This window comes from Carassius auratus, chromosome 27, assembly GCF_003368295.1.
Source record: "Carassius auratus strain Wakin chromosome 27, ASM336829v1, whole genome shotgun sequence".
Taxonomy (NCBI): Eukaryota; Metazoa; Chordata; class Actinopteri; order Cypriniformes; family Cyprinidae; genus Carassius; species Carassius auratus.
This window is the reverse complement of record NC_039269.1, coordinates 12,154,589-12,178,943: the sequence shown is the minus strand read 5'-3', so window position 1 is coordinate 12,178,943 and position 24,355 is coordinate 12,154,589. Positions and strand designations below refer to the sequence as shown.

At 37.5% G+C, this 24,355-nt stretch overlaps 1 protein-coding gene across 1 annotated transcript in view; it reads left to right on the top strand.

Annotated features, from left to right (window-relative positions):
- Positions 1–24,355, top strand: part of LOC113045516 (uncharacterized) — a 71,638-nt gene that overhangs the window by 7,399 nt on the left and 39,884 nt on the right. Inside the window, exons 3-4 of the mRNA XM_026205924.1 lie at positions 3,443–3,496; positions 4,427–4,528. Of these exons, the coding sequence (XP_026061709.1) occupies positions 3,443–3,496; positions 4,427–4,528 (156 nt within the window). The remainder of the gene's footprint in view (positions 1–3,442; positions 3,497–4,426; positions 4,529–24,355) is intronic.

Genomic DNA, 24,355 nt, shown 5'->3' with positions numbered 1-24,355 from the left:
TGTAACATCCAGCCTGTCATATGATCATTTAGAAATCATTCTAATATTCTGATTTATTATGAGTGTTGGAAACAGTTCTGGTGTCTAATATATTTGATGAATAAAAGGTTAAAAAGAACTGCATTTATTTAAAATAAAATAAAAATTCTAATAATATATATTCTAATAATATATTTTCTTTACTATCACTTTTTTATCAATTTAACACATCCTTGCTGAATAAAAGTATTGTTTTTATTTAAAAAAAAAAGAAAAAAAATGACTGACCCCAAATTACTGACCAGAAGTGTATATTATTACAAAATATTTATATTTTAAAAACATAGATTTTTTTTTTATTCATAAAAGTATCCTTAAAAAATGTCACATGTTCTGAAAAAATATTAAACAGCAGAACTTTTTCCAACTTTAATAATGAATCATCATATTAGAATGATTTCTGAAGGATCATGTGATAATGATCCTAAAAATTCAGCTTTGCATCACAGAAATAAATGATGACTTAAAGTATAATAAATTTAAAAACAATTATTTTAAATTGTAATAATATATCACAAACTTCTTTCAAAAACATTAAAAATAGTAATGTTTCCAAACTTTTGGTCTGTACTGTAAGTCGCACTGGACTACAAGTCATATTTATTTTGAACCAAGAGAAAACATTACTGTCTACAGCCGCGAGAGGGTGCCTTTATGTTTATAGGGGTAGACTACAGGAGCACGGAGCAGCATAGAGCACCCTCTCGCGGCTGTAGACGGTAAAGTTTTCTCTTGGTTCATGTCAAATTAATTTTGATAAGTCGCACCTGACTATAAGTCGCAGGACCAGCCAAACTATGAAAAAATGTGACTTATAGTCTGGAAAATACGGTAAGTGTGCATCACTGATCATTGTTCTTGCTAAAATATGTATCATAACATGAGATATGTAGTTTAGTTTAAAGATTAATTATTGTGCACCTCCTTGCTGTCATTAAAACATACCATAACACTGGAAAATTATGTAGCCTATTGTTAATAAAATGATGCATTTGTTTTTTGTAAAATTGTGCGTGCGTGCATGTGTAAGAGGGAGACAGGGTCGCACAGTGGAGTCAGCTGTCTTAACTGTCTGTGACTTGTGTACTGCAAACACATACAAGCTTCATTGCTGTGTCTGTCACACCACTCTGTTCCCCTTTCAGGCTTGAACTGATGGTAAAGCTAAGGACATTATTAACTGTCATTACATTTATTTTGAAAGATGAAGCAAATCGATTATGGAAAAGGGTGTTACATTTCCGACGTGCTTGCAGTGTTCGGCCAATCACAATGCACTGGGTCAGTTGGCCAATCAGAACAGACTGCGCTTGTCAGAAAGAGGGACTTTGTAGAAATCTACCCGTTTGAGAGAGGCGGGGCATAGAGGCCCTACAATAATGTACAGTATTTGAAAAATAATGTTTTTTGAACATTCAAGCACGTCAACATATTCTGTTACACCAAATATGCAAAATAATAATCTTTAAAGCATCATATGACCCCTTTAACATTTTAGAACAGGCACATTATTGCAGAATTCATACACTGAATTAGGGATAGACCGAATGTTTGGCAACTGAAATTAATCAAAGAACAAGTGAAAAGACTGAATAAATTATACCAAAATATTTTGGTGATGTTCTCAAATTGTGACAAGCATAGAGTGAGAGGCATGCACTATTTACAGAGAATGAATGAATGACTTCATTGTCTTTGTACAAATACAACAAAGTTTAATGCAGTCCTTTGGGTGCATAAAAATCAATAATCTAATAGTATACAGATGACAGGATCTGTGAAACATTACACAGAAGACGACTCACAATCAACAGTCAGTTACATGACATTCAATATTGCACATAGTAATCAGTTAAGTTATTACAGTATTCAAAACCAGATATGGCTTGGCATATCAACTATTAATCTTACAATCAATAGAGTTGAACACGGTCTACAACACACATGGTGTTGTTTAGTTGCACAAATGCAGTGTGTTCACTTTAGTGGAAGCATTTAAATGTGTCAAGAGAAAGATACAAAAATCGTTACAAGCACTGACAGAGACTGTTTAGTGCTGCATCACGTCTTCAATGAGAAGAGGAAGGGGTGGTTGTTGCTGAGGACTCTATGATGATTGAGATTGTTCAGTGCACAAGCTTCTGGCACTATGTGTTTGTTAGCCAGGGTTCAAATCCAAAGTGAGTGGAAAATCTGTGCTGAAATGGTGTTACTCCTCAGTTTCTCAGTAACATTTTTATGTATTTTTACAAGGCATGGAAGTGACCGTGTGATATGTGACAAACATCTTCCCAAATTCGTAATAAGAATAATTTATGAACCTGCTGTTGTCAACAAAGAAGCTCTAAGAACTTCCTGTGGGTTTCTGCCAAAATAAAAGCTGAGAAAAAGCAAGAACTCCGTCAACATTCATAAATGTTATTGTGATTTTACTGTTGTTCTGTAAAATAAAAAAAGACCATAATAATGATAATAATAACAACAGCTCTATTAGTACATTAAGTATAACATTCACACAGTGTTCAAATTGGGATCTGTATTTTCTAATGTTTTAGAAATGTTTTAGTTTCTTCTGCTCAGCAAGCCTTCATTTATTTGTACAGTAAATAATACAAGTTAATACAACATTAATATTCTGAAATATTATAATTACAAATGTTTTGTATGTGAATATATAGTAAAATGTAATTGATTGCTGTGATCAAAGCTGAATTTTCAGCTTATTTACTAAGTTTCCATGCCAATTTTGGTTCATTCAGACTGAATTCATTCCGTTTGATGAATCTGATTGTAATGTTTACATGAACACTAAATAAAGTGATTGGGTTGATGTATGCGTTTGTCAAAAGCTTCAAATCTGAGTCGTTGTTTTATTTTTATTTTTTATGTCATTAACAAAAGATAACAAAAAGGGGACAATATTGCAATTCCTTACTGTCCTGCTCCACAAAAAATATACAAAATTCAAAATTATTTATGGATGATAATTGAAGGCAGATTAAATTTTCATAAAAATGCTTATGCCCAGACAGTTTAATTATCAATTCTATATCTTGTGTGTGTGTGTGTGTGTGTGTGTGTGTGTGTGTGTGTATATATATATATATATATATATATATATATATATATATATATATATATATATATATATATATATATATATATATATATATATATATAAAATTCTTTTTTTTTTTTTTTACTATATTTGGGTTACTTCTCAAGCATTGTTTTCATGTAACATGCTACTTTTTTAATATTTCAAAATAAAAATAATAAGTGGACTTTTTATTATTATACATGGCTTATTATGGTCACTTATTCTCTAGCAATACAATCTCAAAATGGACAACTATTTAAACATTTGGCATATTTTAAATATTTAAATGTCATTCTCTTTAAGGGAGTACTGAGAATAAACCCTAAGAAGTACAAGGAAGCCTTTGTCCCGTCTCCTGTGAGTATTTTTCACCCTTGCACATACTATTGTACATATAAAGTGTGCCCTTATGTTAAACATACCATTGAACATTGACTTGTGGTCAGAATTATTAGTGGAACAATTCTCCTCGCCATGGATTTTAAATTCTTCTAATTAAACCTCTGCCACCCCAATTTTTATTTTATTTTATTATAATTTTTTTTTATTATTATGTAAGCTTAAAAGTGTAAACAATGGGGAAGGTACGGAGTCCCGCACATCACCTATAGGAGAAAATAAATCAATCCGTGGTGACGGTGGTTTTGCAATCTGTCCCCTCAGTTTATAAACCGTACTCACTAATTCATAAACTGTTCACTCGGTTTAACAAACCGTGCACACGAATTCCCAATCTGTGTGCTCAGATTTTGTAAACCGTACCCTCAGTTTTTGAATCCGTACCCACGAATTCTTAACCCGTGCACACGGATTCAAAAACTGAGGGTACGGTTTACAAAATCTGAGCACACGGATTGGGAATTCTTGGGCCACGGTTTGTTAATCCGTGGGCATGATTTGTTAAACCGAGTGAACAGTTTATGAATTCGTAATTAGTTTATAAACTGAGGGGACAGATTGCAAAACTGATTGATTTGATTTTTTATTTTTTTTCTCCTACAGGTGACGTGCGGGGCACCGTAGGAAGGTTTTTTTTTTTCTTTTTTCTTTTTTCTCCTTCACCGCCTTCAGCCTTTGCTTATGTTTCCCAAGGGTGGCAAATAGTTCTGACCACAACACAAATAGTTGTTAGCATAATCATGATTCTCATTCAAAAGTAACTGACCAGTTTTGATTAGTAGTGGTTGTTGCTTTGTCATTGTCCTAATTCTGATTAGGTGTAACACTCATTTGATGCAAATTGTAATTTTAATTGTGAATCGTTTGTAATGGATTTTTTTGGTACAGGATGGGTCAGCTGATATCTTTCTGGATGGGATTGCAGCTCGTAACAGGGCTCTCAATGGAGATGTTGTTGTGGTGAAAGTCCTCCCCCCTGAACAGTGGAAGGTACTTTATCAGTTTGGGGTTTTTCTCTCAGAAGAAAGGACTTTATTTCAAGGAGAATAAAGTTGAGGGTTCCTTGCAAGGAGATCTCTCGAATGTTATGTGGTATCTCCTTATATGCCCTAAATGGGGCGTTTCCACATAGTCAAACTTTTCCTTATTTTAACAATTTAATGCCTCCCTAGAGAGAAGAGTCCCCCTGCTTGATTTGGTACAGAGAAAGGAGTGCTACTCCATAATCCAGTCATATTAGTTACACTACCTAGTGACTAAATAAATCACATTGTATTATCACCAGTGACTTGATTATGAAATTCCACTCTGAGGGATTACTGGACCAAACATCTCTCTCCTAATTTGACGAGGAGGAAGTAAAAGATCCAGTCTCCGTAATTCCTTCTTTAATAGTACACAATGCTATAAGCATAAGCGTGCAATTGGTTCAGCATTTGCCTGTGGTTATCACAGTTATGTATAAAAGGCATAAAAATACATACATCACATCATCATTGAATATTGCAAGATTATAAGAGTTGATCTTCAGCTCAGATACCTTATGTATTGTAGAGAGCCTCCCTGGGCCGATGTTAGACTAGCACTTACATCCAGGGTATGGTTCATCTTTATACCTTTTCATTGTCCTCGTTAGAGTCAATAGAACTATCATCAGAAGTTTGCTCATTTAAGTTTAGTTTGCTTAGCCATTCTTCATAATATTCCTCCAGACTCCTTTCAGTGATCCTTTGTTGATTATTCAAGACTTTTATCACTTCCATTTGCTTAACAGTAGCATTGACGATTAATGTTCTTAAAGGTAATACATAGCAAAATAATAATCCTCCTATTATTATGGCAACTCCTACAAACATTCCCAGTTTAACAAACCATGCTCCCCATGCTCCAAATTTCACATCAATCCAATCCCAAATTTGTTGGTCTCTTCCAGCATTTGCTGTAACTTAATTTCTTAACTTTTAAATCTTTGTCATAACTTCACTGAAAGCTCATCCAGGGGCAGTGTTATTTGGGATAAATGTACAACATTAATCTCCAAACATAACACAAACTCCTCCCTTGTCAGCCAAGAGCCAATTAAGCCTGTCTGTTTTGCCATGTCATTCTACTTGTTGCATGCACTTGGTCTCCTAATAAGGTTAACGCATCATCAGTATAATTAATGAATCTTTGTTGATTATAATAAATATAATTAATCCGCTCTGTATTTTTGTTTGGCGTGATCCAAACCAAGATTGACTCGAAACCTCCTTTTATTTCATCTCTTGCCTTGAATTTATTAGGAATTCCTCTTGGCCGTCCAATTGAGTCTAAATATACATTGGGGTCTGGCTCGTATCCTCTTTTAGTTCTGTTGTCTTCCTTGTTGGTGCTCTGTTCTGTTCCCCATTGTGCCATGCTAACTTCTTGAAGTAATCATACTCCTATGCATATACCTTTCCATCCAACTGGTAAAGAAGGCAATAATATTTAACTTCCACAGATCCAAAAGAAATCTGCTATTATTATTAATGATTGCTCTTCATACATTTCTATTGAAGGTATGGCTATAGTTTGATTTTCACATTTTTCTGGTGCTATCTTACTTCCTTTAGTTGTTCCAAATGCTAAAAATTCTGGAGCTCTAGAAGGAACTCCTGATTTCCAAGAATTTTTCTTATCTATATACAAAATAATAGCACATCTTCCTTTGAATTTACCCACATCTTGGGTTCCTTTTGGTTTATGGTAAAACTCATATTCTTGTTTATAATCTATGCTATACCATTTTGGAATGTCTACTTTTTGTTTTTCAATTTTTATATTTTGACAGATATCTGAATACTGACACCAAGATCCCCAGAGTGGTCTAAAGAAATAATCTGTTAATTTAGGATTTCCTAAAAATCCTAGGCATTCAGCAATACAATATGGTCTGGTAAAATTTGTTAAATGACAGAAGTTTCTCCCAAATTTGGCACATTTTTGGTAGTCATATGGTTGTGGTTTGGCTATTACTTTGTTTAACGGAGATTTGGAGCACAGCAAGCAATTTTCTTTTCCTGTTTCATTAGCAGTAAAGGCTGCCCATTTATACCATTCATTATTTTGGGCTGTATCGCATAATGCATCAATTTGACTAATGTCTTCATCACCTTGAACATCTTAATCAATGTTTCTACGATTTTTGATTATCGTTGGTTTTGTTGAGAACATTGTCACTTTTGTTCAAAGGTTGAAAAGTCAATTGAAGGGAAGTCAGGTTGCTTTCTATTGGTTGAGTTTGGGTCTGCATTATGAGATGCATTAGACATAGGATGGTCTTCAGATATGTTGTCAGACTTATTCTCTGTCCTCTCCAGTTTGTCTGACAGGAGGAAAGAAGCTCCTTGTGTATCTTTTGGTGAGCTCTCCTCAGTTTGCACTTCATCATGTGTATCTGATTTTTCCTCATTGCTCTTTCCTGCATTGTCTGGTTGTCTGTTTTCCTTTCTTTCTGCCTTTCCCGTGGGAACTCTAGTACAGTGATTTATATGATACAAGGTTGTGCTTCCCTCCACTTGGACTGCTTTTGGAGTGCAGAAACAGTTTTTAATGTGTTAAACGTTCTATGCACAAACTTATGTTACAGCTTCAGTGATCAGGATTGTCAGTTTAGAGCTTCTGAGAGCACTAATGGTTAGTTAGTGGTTCTGGTGAAAAGAAGATAAAACAAGCCCACATATACAATAAAGCTTCTCTTTCAGTGAGAGAATGTTGCTTTTTACAATGTCCATTGCAAAGCCTCACCACTGTGTAGGGTCCTTCTCTCCTGGGCTCATTCCACTTTCTCCGGAATACCCTCAGATAAACTTGTTCACCTGGAACAACTGGAAAGGCAGTCTCCGATTCCTCTCTGGGCTCTTTTCTTTTTTCCTGTAAATAGATAGCTTTATGTATTGCAGTTAATTTCTTCATATAAGAGCGAAGTTCCATTCCATGTTTTATTCTTAATTGTTGCAATGCTTGTTTCACTGTTTTTTGTATGAATGCGAACCCATTATCTGAAATTATTTCTGATTATTTCTTATTTCTCTCTTGTTAGAAATTTAATTATCGTTCCTGCCCCTAGATCTGTGGAAGGCACTGCCTCCGCCCATCTGCTAAATCTCTCTATGATAACAAGCATGTATCTTTTGCCTTGTACACGCTTTATCACATCCACATAATCAACTACAAGATGTTTGAAGGGTCCTTCAGGTATTGGAATATGGCCTATTGGTGTCACTATGCCTTTCCTTACATTGTATTTAGCACACACTTCACATGTGGACAAAAATTCATCCACCATTGCATATACAGTATTGTTCAAAATAATAGCAGTACAATGTGACTAACCAGAATAATCAAGGTTTTTCGTATATTTTTTTATTGCTACGTGGCAAACAAGTTACCAGTAGGTTCAGTAGATTCTCAGAAAACAAATGAGACCCAGCATTCATGATATGCACGCTCTTAAGGCTGTGCAATTGGGCAATTAGTTGAATTAGTTGAAAGGGGTGTGTTCAAAAAAATAGCAGTGTGGCATTCAATCACTGAGGTCATCAATTTTGTGAAGAAATAGGTGTGAATCAGGTGGCCCCTATTTAAGGATGAAGCCAACACTTGTTGAACATGCATTTGAAAGCTGAGGAAAATGGGTCGTTCAAGACATTGTTCAGAAGAACAGCGTACTTTGATTAAAAAGTTGATTAGAAAGGGGAAAACCTATAAAGAGGTGCAAAAAATGATAGGCTGTTCAGCTAAAATGATCTCCAATGCCTTAAAATGGAGAGCAAAACCAGAGAGACGTGGAAGAAAACGGAAGACAACCATCAAAATGGATAGAAGAATAACCAGAATGGCAAAGGCTCAGCCAATGATCACCTCCAGGATGATCAAAGACAGTCTGGAGTTACCTGTAAGTACTGTGACAGTTAGAAGACGTCTGTGTGAAGCTAATCTATTTTCAAGAATCCCCCGCAAAGTCCCTCTGTTAAAAAAAAGGCATGTGCAGAAGAGGTTACAATTTGCCAAAGAACACATCAACTGGCCTAAAGTGAAATGGAGGAACATTTTGTGGACTGATGAGAGTAAAATTGTTCTTTTTGGGTCCAAGGGCCACAGGCAGTTTGTGAGACGACCCCCAAACTCTGAATTCAAGCCACAGTACACAGTGAAGACAGTGAAGCATGGAGGTGCAAGCATCATGATATGGGCATGTTTCTCCTACTATGGTGTTGGGCCTATTTATCGCATACCAGGGATCATGGATCAGTTTGCATATGTTAAAATACTTGAAGAGGTCATGTTGCCCTATGCTGAAGAGGACATGCCCTTGAAATGGTTGTTTCAACAAGACAATGACCCAAAACACACTAGTAAACGGGCAAAGTCTTGGTTCCAAACCAACAAAATTAATGTTATGGAGTGGCCAGCCCAATCTCCAGACCTTAATCCAATTGAGAACTTGTGGGGTGATATAAAAAATGCTGTTTCTGAAGCAAAACCAAGAAATGTGAATGAATTGTGGAATGTTGTTAAAGAATCATGGAGTGGAATAACAGCTGAGAGGTGCCACAAGTTGGTTGACTCCATGCCACACAGATGTCAAGCAGTTTTAAAAACTGTGGTCATACAACTAAATATTAGTTTAGTGATTCACAGGATTGCTAAATCCCAGAAAAAAAATGTTTGTACAAAATAGTTTTGAGTTTGTACAGTCAAAGGTAGACACTGCTATTTTTTTGAACACACCCCTTTCAACTAATTGCCCAATTGCACAGCCTTAAGAGCGTGCATATCATGAATGCTGGGTCTTGTTTGTTTTCTGACAATCTACTGAACCTACTGGTAACTTGTTTGCCACGTAGCAATAAAAAATATACTAAAAACCTTGATTATTCTGGTTAGTCACATTGTACTGCTATTATTTTGAACAATACTGTAAATAAGGAGACCAATATCCTTGCTGTTTAATTTTTCTTACTATTTCTCCCCTTGCGCAATGGTCAAAACCATGCACATCTGTAATAAGAATATTCAAAAGTGAAGTAGGTGCAACAATGTGTCCTTCATGGTAAATGGTATAATAATAAGTGGATGCACAACATTTCTAAACTTATCATCATTTATTGAGCACTGACTTGAACCATCTCTCGAATCTTAATTGTGTGCACTGCACGGTATTAAAATAAAAAATGTATCCAAAGTTAACCAAACAAATCAATAAACTGACCAAGTATTAAATATATAAAAAACAGGTAAAGCTCGTGTTACTCCTCTCCTCATCAGGTTACACTGGCTACCAGTAGCCGCTCGCATCAAATTCAAGGTACTGATGCTTGCCTACAAGACGACAACTGGCACGGCACCAACTTACCTAAACTCACTGGTTAAGTCCTATGTGCCCTCCAGAAGTTTGCGCTCTGCAAGTGAACAACGCCTTGTGGTGCCATCCCAAAGAAATTCAAAATCACTCTCAGACCTTTTCCTGGACTGTGCCCAGCTGGTGGAATGACCTCCCAATCTCAATTCGTACAGCTGAGTCTTTACTCATTTTCAAGAAACATCTAAAGACTCATCTTTTTCGCCTGCACTTAACTTACTAACACCAGTACTTTTCCTTTACTTGTCTTTTTAATTTAATAATATAAAAAAAAAAAAAAAAAAACCTGGCTATGCGTTCTATACTAGACTAACTGAGACTTGTCATGGCACTTGTATACTGTTGTTGTTCTCTTGTTGACCTGACTGCTTCTATTGTTCCCATTTGTAAGTCGCTTTGGATAAAAGCGTCTGCTAAATGATTAAATGTAAATGTAAAGGTTTTAGAGCATACATCAAGTATAATTTTTCCAGTTTGCTGGAACATAAATGTAAACTTAAATATACATTTAAATAAATACAATTTTAGAAATAAAAATTAATTAATCTGAAAAATATAATATATAAAAAATAAACAACAGTAGTGCTGCAAACACACTAGCAACAGCAACATTTGTGTTTGGTATAAATGGGACAGAACATCTAAAGTGCATTCTAATTTCAAACTTACATCGGAGTCTGTTCATTATTAAAATAAAGTACAGTCAACCAAACTTATAAAAGGTTACACTGGTCTGTTTAAATAGACCGTAGTATACCGGTCCACTCTGCTGTTATGCCAAGGACGTTTTTGATCATGTGAAGAGGATGATCTTTTCCGTCTAGTAAAAAATATTATAGTTTAACATTCAGATACATTGCGAATATGGAAACATTTGGATATGTGCAGAACAAGACATGAGCAATAACCTCCAAATACATCTAGTCAAACCTGCGCTCGCTCGTCCTCGTATGGATTGGATCATTTTTCGGATCAGCAAAAAAGAAAAAAAAAAAAAAAAAGGCCAAGACAAATAAACATACGTTTCATCTTTTTAAATTAACATTAAATTATTAAATTAAAATATATGAAATCAACTTAAAGTGCACATAATATCTTATTTTTAACATAATAGCCGGACTTCTCATCTCCCAGTCAGCTGTGAGGGTCCCCCTGGACGTCCACCCTTCTGTCGTGAGCACAACAGAAGATGCTCGGGATAGTTCATCCACAACTTTTTTCTTCTCCTGTTCATAAAGATCTGGCACAATCGCACGCACAAAGTGGGTGCGCGACAGGATGTCGTAACGTGGCTCTACGCATGTCAAGGTTTTACACCTTTTTCCTTCATCATTATATCTGACAGGGAAGCCAAAATGCACGGGGCGTTCAAGCTCCTCCGTTCCTCCGCTCGCCATGACCACTGAGTGTGGACTGAACATGCGCAATTTATTTATTTATTTTTCGTAAATTAATCACGTGTGTGCCGAACCAAAGGTATTGATCCGTACGGATCACAGATCAATGATGATCCGTTGCAATACTACTATTGTGTCATTTGAAAACATTGCAGTTGCGTTTTAAAATACAACAACGAGCACCACAAAACTATTTAAAGAGGCGCATTCAGCGGTCTCCTTGACAGGAAACAGTCAACTAAGTAAAATGATCTCCAACGTATGGCGCGTTCTCTTCATTTTATCAAATGATCATAATCACATCTTACGTTACTCATTTTACAGTCCTGCTACTAGCATTTTATTTATACTAAAACCCCTTTAATTCAGGTGAGAAAGCTTTTTTCCAAGTGGCTTTTGCACATAATAATAATAATACTACTGCAGACGCATTTTGCAGCATTAAGGTTATTAATTGATCGTTATTTTTAAACGACGATCAATCATGGAAATTATCGAATATTGACATCCCTAAATACAAATGAGTTGGATGGAAACCTGGTTATTGTCTGCATCAAACCATGTTTCCGAACAAATATCATTCACCTTTCTGGGCAGCTCCAGGACAGCAGTCTCTCCGAGCACGGTGCTGTCTGTGAGCAGGGCGGAGTAACGGAGCCCTCAATCACGCTGCAGTATTTGTGAGAGGTGCCAACTTCTCCACCCAATTTACAGAGTGAAATTTTCTGACTACCTTTAGCTCCCAGGACTGTTGTTGAATCTTCCAAAAGTTTTGGCTTGGGGTCCTTCACATGCACAGCAGCACTTTCCACTACAACAATAACACAGGGCTGCCCACCGACGTGCCTGACTTTAAATCGGCGCTACTAAACACTGTATCGGCCAATGCTGATATATAAAAAAAAAGACACATATCGGCCCGATATATCTAATTGAGGATGAGGTTCGAGAAGTACTACAGGTGCTAATACTGCTACCTGACACCCTGAAGTTTTTTTAGCTTCTAAATCTACTGCATTGTTTCCTTTAAAGGGGGGGTGAAATGCTATTTCATGCATTCTGAGTTTTTTACACTGTTAAAGAGTTGGATTCCCATGCTAAACATGGACAAAGTTTCAAAAATTAAGTTATACGTTTGAAGGAGTATTTCTGTTCCAAAAATACTGCTTCCGGTTTGTCTCAAGTTTTGGAAAGTTTTTTTCGAGTATGGCTCTGTGTGACATTAGATGGAGCGGAATTTCCTTATATGGGTCCTGAGGGCACGTCTGCCGGAAGAGCGCGCGCTCCCGTATAGCACAGCACTGAGAGCACAACAGACTTCACTGATCAGAGCGAGAGCGTCGCGAAATGTCACAAAAGGAGTGTGTTTTTGGTTGCCAGGGCAAGACAACCCTGCACAGATTACCAAAAGAGAAACAGCATTAAGGGACCAGTGGATGGAGTTTATTTTTTACAGAGCATCAACGGAGTTGTGCAAGTGTTTGTGTTTGTTCCCCTGCATTTCGAAGATGCTTGTTTTACAAACAAGGTCCAGTTTGACGCCGGATTTGCACATTGTTTATTTCTTAAGGATAATGCAGTCCCAACGAAAAAGGGTCACGATCGTGTGTTGGAACCGCAGGCGGTGAGTAAAACTGCTTCAAATATCTCTGTTATTAACTTAGCTATCGGCGTGTAAGCACATCAAGTAAACAACATGCGATGTTGTCATCAAACTGCATGAGTAAAACTGCTTCAAATATCTCTGTGTTGTTAACTAAGCTATCAGCGCTTAAGCACATCAAGGAAACAACATGCAATGTTGTCATCAAACTGCACTTTCCACATGTACAGCTTAAAAAAAAAAAAAAAAGACGACAAAGTGGAACTTAGTCATTTTCCAAAACCGCTAAGCAAATATATACAGTTTCAGTACATACCACATAGAGACGTTGTTGCTGATGCTGCTCTTGTTAAATTTCAGCCTCTGGATCTGATTCTGGATCATAAATATACGCTGAATCTGACTTTTAGCCATGGTTTGTTTTGGTTGGTTTTGTCCTCATGGTGTCACAGCTTCCAAACGCTCTCAACGCAAAAGCCTACTGGCGCTCGTGATTCTTTAGCTCCGCCCACACGTCACGCCTCCAGCCGGTCGTGTTTTTCCGGGAAAAATCGGTACAGACTATCTTTCTCTTATGAATATAATAAAACTAAAGACTTTTTGGAGTTATGAAGGATGCAGTACTTCTCTATAGGTACTCAAGATTAACAGGATATTGAGTGAAAACGAGCATTTCACCCCCCCTTTAATGACATAATCATTCCTCTCCTTGTGTGCTTGACATTTGATTATTGCTAGTCGTTTTGGTAGCATAATAGCAGAAATCAATTGCCCTATTTGTTCACTATGTTGGATGGGAGTCCCATCAGTTTCCACACTGCTCCAAATAGATGACATACACCATGAGCATATGCTGAATCTTTAAAAATGTTAGCAGTTTGTCCTTTTGCTAACTGACATGCAGATGTAAGAGCTTTTAATTCTGCTAATTGAGCAGAGCAAGGCTGTACACAATGTTGTGATATCACAGATTCATATACTTTTTTGTTTTTCTTCTCTACTGAATATCCTCTATTATTTCTTTGGTGATTTCTAAAGCTAGAACCATCTACGAAGTAAGTAACTTCTGCTTCAGAAATAGGTGTTGATTCAAGATCTGGTCGTAATCTTGTGAATGCCAATGACTCATTCACACACTCATTAGGTTTTCCTTCAAAAGCCAAAGGAATTAATCCAGATGGATTAACTGTACGGCATCTTTTAATGGTAACATCTGGATATGTGAGTAATGAGGAATAGGCTAGAATTCGAGCTCGTGTCAGATCAGATATATAGTAACTGGGTACCCCATAGTTATTGTGGATGCTTTTTCATAAGCATAATACACTGCAGCTAAACCTTGTTGGTAACATGGTGGGTATCCCTGGGCTACATTGTCTAACTTCGTGCTGAGGTATGCTATAGGCTGTTTTTTCCTCCCACTACAGGTCTCTTGCATCAATACAGCTGATGCATAACCATCAACTGTATTTGCCACATATAGATGAAACATTTTAGCATGTTCTGCCGTTCCCAGGGCAGGGGCCTGTTGCAATTTTTTTTATTGTTTCATATGCTAGTAAGGCATCTTTGTTCCATTTTAATGGAATGCTTAAATGTTGTAATCCTGCTTGTTTCATCAGTTCTCTCAAAGGCCGTCTTTACTGCATGGTCTTTTTATTATATCATCCATATATTGTTATAGTGTACCGTCTATTACGAGGTCTTCTAAATCAGCCTGGAAAATCTTTTTGAATAAATGTGGTGAATGTTTATATTACTGAGGAATTCTAGTATAAGTGTATTGTTTATTTGCATATGTAAATGCAAACAAATACCTACTCTCTTCTGCAAGCGGTACACTGAAGTAGGCAGAGCAAAGATCAATTACAGTAAAGTATTTGGCATCAGGAGGGACATTTGTCAGTAAAGTGTGTGGGTTTGGTGCATCAGCTGGCATATCTTCTGTTATTTCATTTATTGTTCATAAATCATGAAAAAGTCACCATCTGTTTTTGTCTGATTTGATTACAGGCATAATTGGAGTGTTACAGTAACTAGTCGTTTCTATCAATACTCCTGCCTTCACTAAACCCTTTATTGTGTCCTTTATTCCTGCTTCAGCATCTGACCATAAAGGATGCTGAAGCAGCTGAAGCATATATCTTTTCATCCCTTTCTTGATCATACATCATTGTGCAATGAAATTCAGACTTTGATAGCTGTGCTTCAGGTATCTGTGCTTCAATAAACTTTCCCAATTTATTGACTGTCTGTCTCACATCTGGTTCTATCTGTCCTATCCAATAGATATCTGCTTTTGGCTCTGCAACCACCATTTGTGTTTCTGCTCCTATTGCATCAATGTATATTCCTTCTGGAGAACACCAAATTTGTAGCCCTAATTTACATATTGCATCTCTTCCTAACAAATTGATAGGAGTTTGATTTGATACCAGAATGGGAATTTTTATACTTTGATCTTTTGTTTGTAGACACACTGGAGCTGTTATGGGAATCAATTGCATTTTTCCCGAGAATCCTATTGTCTTTGCAAATTTTCGAGACAAGGCGAGATGTGAGGTATATTTCAAATTTAAACAAGTAAAATTAGCATTTTTTTTAATCTGCATAATAGGCTCTTGATCAGTTTTTGTTGTTAAAATTGGAAGCTGACTCTCCCCTTTAGGATTCTCTGGGCACCCCTAATAGCCTGAATTGGGACCTCCCCAAGGGTTTACTGGGCCCTGTACTGGACCTTGGCTAGGCTGTTGCCAGCTCACCTCCCTTTCCCCATGAGGCTGCTGTTGCCATGGATAAGTTGGACAGTTATTTTTATTGTGCCCGGGCTGTCCACAGGCCCAGCACACACCTGGAGGCTTGCCTCTGCCTCTCTGGCCTCGCTGTATGTTTTTTTTTTTCTCCTTCCCATTCGTCCTGGCTGTTGAATATAAACATTTATTATGGGCACAGAGTTCAAGTGTTCATTTGGAGGGACTGCTGTAAGTGGGAGGGACTGCTGTAAGTGGGCTTGACTGAAGAGTTGGTTGTGGAGCAATTACTGGAGACATCATTGTCATTTGTTCTGCTGCTGCATTTGTTACTGAAGCTTGAATCTTTTTCTTATTTTTTCTTTGTGAGTTCTTCAAGCTGTAATTGAGTTAGTTTACACTGTAACTCTTTCTCTTGGCTTTTGAGTGTTTGTTCATTTTTTTCTGTGTTGTTCCACTGTATGAGACATCATGGTCACACAACTCTTTGTGTGTTTTATAAGTTAAACTGACCACATTTTTTTTACAGCTGGCGGCATAGCATCAATCACAGCTTGTCTTAACAAAAGCCGCATTTCCACTGTCGGGCCAGTGCGAGCCAGGGCTTAAAACGGGCCAGACGGGGCTAATAGCCTCGGCCAGTAGCACCAAGGCCAGAATAGCACAGCGTTTCCACAGTGGAGCCTGAAGCTCCGCTGCGTGTCACTAAAACATGCCCTTTACACGCCTCTCAGAACAACGTCATGCAAACTCATCATTTCACAAACAAAGAGAAGTTATCAGAAAACCAAGAAATAAGTCACTGGAACATGCGCGATCACAAAACGAACATGATAAAAGCGGCCGTTTGTTTGCATGCTTAATTTCAAAAGCATAGATGTTTTAACTTTAGAATAAGTGATACATTGATCGTATTGATTTAATTTATCAGGACTCAAAATGAATCACACAGAAATACACTTATTTCTATGTTATTTATTTATTTTTAACGCTTATGAAAATATCCTGCTTATTCAGTCGAGTCTGTTTCTGTTTATTTATAGCCACAGTAGCCGTCACATTTAGAATGAATATCTAAATTTTTTTAAAAGCTCCCGAACAAAAACATTATTATTTTTTTTTAGGCAACATGAGCTAAACTCTTGAGACGAGGCTTGTGAAAGATAATATAAGTTACTAAATAAATACACGATTGTGATAGAGAATAAGAAGCTGACGCAGGGCTCCAAACAAAAAAATTGAGTAAGGAGCCATTGGCTCCTATAAGAAAAAAAACTTCGGTGCCAAATTATTTTTTTAGGTGCCACAGAATAAACATGTTTTGTGTTTTATTTAAATTATTTATTTTACATTTTAACTTTTTAGTCATACTGACGTGTTTGTCTCATCTTTTCTTGACTTTATCAGCATTTTAATCCATCTTGTAGATGACCTGGGAATGAAGGTTCACTTAAAGTGGGAGCCAAATGTCTTTTCCAACTTGAAATATACAGTCATGCGTTGTTTATTACACAAAATCTGTCCCAATATCATGGACCATAAGCATCACTTGGCCCCTGAGTATAGTTTGGGGTCCTCCTCAATGCATCCTGTAAATGTTGTCATACTCTCTTAAAAATAAAGGTGCTTCATGATACCATAGAAGAACCTTTTTTTCCTGTCTAAATGGTTTCATAAAGAACCTTTAACATTTGAAGACAATAACAGATTATGAATAGGTCAGAAAGAGATTGTTCTTCAAATTCATGTTCATTATGTACTTTATTAGTAAAGAGCAAGGTATGATAGGTTCATGTGCTGCTCGCTACTCGCGATCACGCCTGCCGCAGGGGCCGTTCACATGTCGGGTCTTTTGTGCGCTCAAGTTCGTTATTTCAAAATTGGGCACGTGGTATGCGTGCGTGCTCATAATGGAAGCGACGTGCTTGTTTTTTACCAGGCGCGCCCGCACCGCATCAAGTTAAAAACATCTCAACTTTTCAGAATCCCGCAAGCGCACCGCAGGTCATGTGACAAGAACCAACCAATCAGCTTCATCCTTTCCAGTACCAGCATTGAAAGCTCAGCCAAGATGAAGGAACAGCTGATCATAGCTGTATACAGGGTTCCCACCCTTCTTGAAAGTACTTGAAAGTACTTGAATTTCAGACATATGGATTCAAGGCCTGGAAAGTACTTGAAAACCAACATAGGTCCTTGAAAGTGCTTGAAATTTTTTATTTGAAATCAATTTTGTTTGTGCTGCTATTTTTTAAATTGTCCGATATGTGCTTCTGTCAAAAACAGAACTAAACATGGGAGGTTATCTGTTTGATCTCTGATGCGATCGTGCACATAACCTAGACCGCAAAGTTGATTCTGTGCTTGCTTGATCTAATATTTAGTTTTTTTTTTTTTTTTTTTTTTTTAATGTTGTAAATTTAAGTAACAAATGAGAATAGCTAAAAAAAAATCAATGCATATATTTTGAGACAAAGATCTTTTTTGTGATTTTCAGTTTTGTTTATGATAATTAAAGCAATGATTTTTTAAATAACGAAAGAATATGTAAATGTATGATATTTGGGGTAAAAAGCGCCCCCGCTGTAGCAACTAAAGGCGCCATGATTAACATGATAATTAATAGACTGATGACTTTTCCATTTGTTGCCATGAGATGGTTAGATTCAGTTGCTAAATACCATATTATGTTGGTTGTCCTTCTTGGAGATAATCAGCATGTATAGAATGAAACCATCATATTTAAAAACATGATATTAATAATGTTTACGCACCGCCCGCTTCACATGGATGATTATATATCTATAGCGCGGGGTGTGGTCGCATTATAGTTAGTGAAGGGAGACGTAAAAGACTGGAGATCGCGCTGGTTTCATATGGATTACTTTATTACTTAATATTTGTTGTCGATAAGACTTGCTTAGTTTAAAAGTAGACATGTCAAGATTTCTATAGAAATATCTCTCATATCTCTTTGTGGAGTATTTGTTGAGTTTCAGTTCATTTTAATGATGCATTTCTAAATGAAGATCACGCAAGACCAAGGCTGCAGACAGCGCACTCTGTTTTCTTTATTTTATAAATGCACAAAGTTTTCTTATTATGTGTGTATACAAATAAAAGTAGACCCTTTAAAAATCCAATTGATGTATTGCTCTTACCTGGACGATCAAAACTGAAATTGCAATTTAAGTTCTTTTCGGCGATATGCCACAGAACGCTTGTATGCATAGACTGAACAAAAATAATTTTTATTTTTCAGAATGTGCAGAAAATAGTAGAAACTCTGCTAAAGTGATTGTTTTGAACAAGTATTAATTTAAACATTATAAAAAAAAAAAGAAAAAAAAAAACATTTTAGCTTAAAGGGTTAGTTCACCCAAAAATGAAAATTATTTGGGACATTTACATTTAGCTGATGCTTTTATCCAAAGCTATATATACAATTGCTATATATATGTGAGTGAGTGAAGTGACATTCAGCCAAGTATGGTGACCCATACTCAGAATTTGTGCTCTGCATTTAACCCATCCGAAATGCACACACACAGAGCAGTGAACACACACACACACACTGTGAGCACACACCCGGAGCAGTGGGCAGCCATTTATGCTGCGGCGCCCAGGGAGCAGTTGGAGGTTCGATGCCTTGCTCAAGGGCACCTAAGTCATGGTATTGAAGGTGGAGAGAGAACTGTACATGCACTACCCCCACCCACAATTCCGTCCGGCCCGAGACTAGAACCCACAACCCTTCGATTGGGAGTCCAACCCTCTAACCATTAGGCCACGACTTCCCAGAGGTCAGAGGTCGCATGCCTCTGGAGCTACTAGGGGTTAAGTGTCTTGCTCAGGGACACATTGGTGTCTCACAGTGGATTCGAACCGGGTCTCTCACCAAAGGCATGTGTCTTATCCACTGTGCCATCAACACCCCATTATAGCCGCGTTTCCACCGCAGGAACTTTACCCAGGAACTAGGTACTTTGGCCTGGTACTTGGTGTGTTTCCACCGCAGGAACCAGGAACTAAATAAAGTTCCGGGTAAAAAAAATGCCCCTCAGAAAGTCCCTGCTGGCAAGGTGGTACTTTTTCAGAGTTCCGGAACTTTCGGGGGCGGGACTTTGGCGCTAAACATTCTGATTGGTTGATTTCACGCAGCATTGGTTGAGTTCAAACACCATTTATTCGGATCAACATTTTCTAAATTTTACTGTTATTGTGTCATGAAATGTAATTTTAAAAGTATTTCAGGCGAGAATGTAGTTGTTTAAAATTCAAATCTGATGTTTATTTATATAGACAGTGCCTATTTAAAAATGTGTTTCACCGATCTCTGAGACGGTGAGCTCCACGCAATCAGCGGGAGCTCAGTCCTCATGTATCCGTCGAGAAGCAGCCTCAGCTTGGATAGACCTTCTGATATGTGCCGCTGGCTCTGATGTCTCTTTAGTGGTTAAACATAAAATATAATTCAGCTGCGGGGTAAATCTAACAGGTTTTCTTTGGTCTGTATTCAATTTATCTATATGTTAAAATGAAAATAAAAAAGGCAAATTTATATAATATTTCGTTTCATTGTAATGGCTGTATATAACGTTACACATATCCCTGAACTAAGTACATTTATGCAGCTGTTATTATGTTTAAATGAAAATGAATGGAGGCAGTGGTATTTTACATCCCATTTCGTGTTATTGTATATATACTGAGGGGAAAATTGCTTTAGCCAAAGCCATCTGAGTTCACGCAACATTGGTTGAGTTCAACCACCATTTATTTGGATCATTTTCAAATATTACTGTTATTGTGTCATGAAATGTAATTTTAAAAGTATTTCAGGCCAGAATGTAGTTGTTTAAAACTCAAATCTGTGGTTTATTTATAAAGACAGCGCCTATTTAAAAAATGTGTTTCGCCGATCTCTGCGACGGAGAGCTCCACTCGATCAGCGGGAGCTCAGTCCTCATGTATCCCCTCATGTATCCACAGAGAGCAGCCTCTCCTGGGATAGACCTTCTGATATGTGCCGCTGGCTCTGATGTGTCTTTAGTGGTTAAACATAAAATATAATTCAACTGCGGGGTAAATCTAACAGGTTTTCTTTGGTCTGTATTCAGTTTATCTATATGTTAAAATGAAAATAAAGGCAAATTGATATAATATTTCGTTTCATTGTAATGGCTGCATACACACATCTCTGAACCAAGTACATTTCTGCAGCTGTTATTATGCTTAAATGAAAACCAAAGTAGGCAGTGGTATTTGATATCCTATTTCGTTTTATTGTAAATATACAGTAGGGAAAATTGCAGTAGCCAAGACGAGCTGACTGAAGTTATCAAGTATATATATGTATGTATAGTATATGTAGGGCTGTAGTACTCGAGTCCGGTCTTGGACTCGAGTCCGGACTCGAGACATTTTTCTGTCGTCTCGGACTTGTCTCGGACTCGTTGAATTTGCACTCGGACTTGTCTCGGACTTGGCCATTGGACTCGCCAAGTCTTCTAGTTGGTCTCGACCGAGTCCAGCAAAAAAATAAAATAAAAAATTTCTCCTTCAAAACAAAACCACATTTGCATGATGTCGCGACTGAAAATGTGTGGAAAACGCTAGGAGCGCCGCTCTCCTTATTTCCAAAGCACTCTGTAGCCTGCGCTTGCGCTCCAGTGGCGTCTGCTGTTGCTGGGCAACCATGACCCACTCTCCATGATGACGCAGAAGTTTCAGCAAAGAATAAATGGAATTCCAGCACTTAAAATCACTTGCAGTAGCTCTGCTAATAGATTCATTTAAAAAATGGCTATCCTTGTACAACTATGATCATCTGTTTCTCCATCTTAGCTTTCAGTATTGTTCCGGGAAAGGATGTCCATGACCAGTGGTGCACTTACTGCGACCTGAAAAGTTTATATGTTTCTAATTTAATTTGCCTTATGCAACAATTACATATGTAAATTTTAAAAACTTTATATATGACATTACATTTTCATATTTACATTACTTTGTAACGCGTTACCCAACACTGGTTATCACTGAACAAGTATGTCGTGTTAAACTGAAATAATTATTAATTTCTAAAATAATATTTATCATGCAAGCAGAGAGATGTCATGACAAACGTTTAGTGATCATTTGAACACGACTGAATCCATTCAATGCACACATTCTCATTACGCAGAACACATTAAGCGAGTCTTAATGTTAATGAACTTCACTAAACAGATGTGTGTGTTCCGCGCAAACCAGCAAAAGGTAAATATGCAAACATGTAGGACAAGTAGACAATGTATCCGTATCTAAGCTGATCATTAGCCTACTCTTGAGAGAGAACTGATTTGGTTTTTGAGAGACTGAGACGCGCAGCGCGGCTGTTTGATTAGTGAGCGCGCTGTGCTTATTCCATTCATTCGTATCATACCGTAGCCTAAGCTTTAAATATTTGCCTTTTAAATATATACAAATAATATAACGTGTAGCTATGATGTATTATTATAGGTAAAATTACTCTTGCAACGCTCTGATTTCTGAGAGATGCACAGAGAGACGACAACAATGCGGTGTTTGATTTGCGATCTTTTCACTCAAAGTTTACATTCATTCACTTTTGGCGCTGATTCCCTGGCTCACCTGTTATCCAGCAAACACCAGACTCTGTCAGCTTCAGCCGAGTATTCAGGCAGAATTATTCCTTGAGCGTTATTCATTTTTTAAGCCATTATCCGTGCCATTCCGAATAAGGTATTCGGCTTCAGGCACAACCCTAATTATTACATTACATATTTTATTTTTACATGCAACATAGATAAGGTCATATAGTAACAGCTCCACGCAATATTGTAATTCTAAAATTCACGTCGTACTTGCAAACACTTTGTATGCATTATGGTTAATGCATGCTGGAGTAGTCGATTGTTTCCGACAGAGCTCGACTAGTCTATGCAAGCACAAGCACAGTATGACAAAAATTTCGCTGTATTTATGTGCGCATGTCCAGTAGAGCCAAACGTATCCATTCTAGCCTTGCTGCGCGCATTTGTCATATCCCGAGCTTTGCGTGTGTCTGTGCACTGTGCCAATTAGGCATAGTCATATACATTTTTGACCACAGATATAATGTCAACAAAAAATAAAGTACATAAAAATTATTTGACCTTACAGTTCCAAACTTTGTTTGTTTATCCAAGTTTAGCTCCCAGGGTCGGACTGGGGGTAAGACCAGTACTCATTAGCAAGGCCCCAAAGGAAGAGAGGGCCCTTGAAAAGTATGAATCTGAAATATATTTTTTTACCTGGATATTTTCATGGGTGGGGGCCATGGGGGCCCATCAGGACTGCCTGTGCATAGGGCCCAGGATCTTGTTTAACGACCCTGTTAGCTTTAACCCTAATTATACACACTTGAACCTAATCAAGCTCTTACTAGACACACTAATCTTCCAGGTGTGTTAAGGCCAGTTGGAGCTAAACTTTTCAGGACATTGGCCATCCAGGATGTAGTTTGGAGACCCCTGTAGTACAGAGTTGTTACTTTGCACATGCTTTTTGATCATTACAATTAATAATGTAAAATTATTTTCTTAGAATAGGAGATATGCTTTCTCTCGCATCACAAACATTATCAGTAGTTAAGTATGTGGTCTTGAAGAGGACCCTTTTTCCTTTCATTTGGACTCGGTCTTGGACTTGGACTCGAAACTTTTGGACTTGGACTTGACTTGGACTCGAACCTCTTTGGACTCGGTCTTGACTCGGTCTCGACTAGTCCTGGACTTGGACTTGACTTGGACTCGACAAAGCCGGACTTGACTACAGCTCTAAGTATATGTATGTATATATATGTATGTAGTTACGCTGCTGTTTATAGATTTACCGGGCTTGCGTAGTTGCAGACATCACACTCCCCAGTCGAATGCACAAAGTCTGAACTAACTACCGATGATGCACATCCAAAATCAGCATACTTTTTTATTATTTTTTTTTTTTATCAGCAGTACTTTGTATTGAGAAACGCGCGTGGACCTACGTCACCAGTCATTTGCCTAATCTTCCCGGTACTTTACACCACGGTGGAAACGCAGAAAGCAACAGGTCTGGGGGGAAAAAAGTTCCTGGGAAAAAAAGTTCCTGGTAAAAATGTTCCGGGTAATTACGGTGGAAACGCGGCATAAGTCATTAATGACTCACCCTCATGTCATTCCAAACCCGTGAGACCTCCGTTTATCTTTGGAACAGTTGAAGATATTTTAGATTTAGTCCGAGAGCTCTCAGTCCCTCCATTGAAACTGTGTGTATGGTATACTGTCCATGTCCAGAAAGGTAGGGGGCTACCCTAACCGCGAGATTTGCGTCCTGCGGGAACCCAATCACAAAGTCTAGTGCATTAACCTATGGAGAAGCAGTTATAATTAGCCTATCAGCCTCAATGCCGTGAAAGTGCAAATTCAATGGGATTTACAATAAAAAAAGATTTACAAAATAATTTTAACACATCTCCAGGGGCGTAGATTATGCGGGGGACATGTCCCCCCACTTTATATCACAGAAATTTGTCCCCTGCACTTTTTCGGTCAAGTGTGTTTGAATAGAGGTTTTCAAGAGCTCCCGTGAATAAAACTAGATTTAAACTCAACGAGACAGGATAGTCTGCGCATGACATGATATTTTATTCGGACC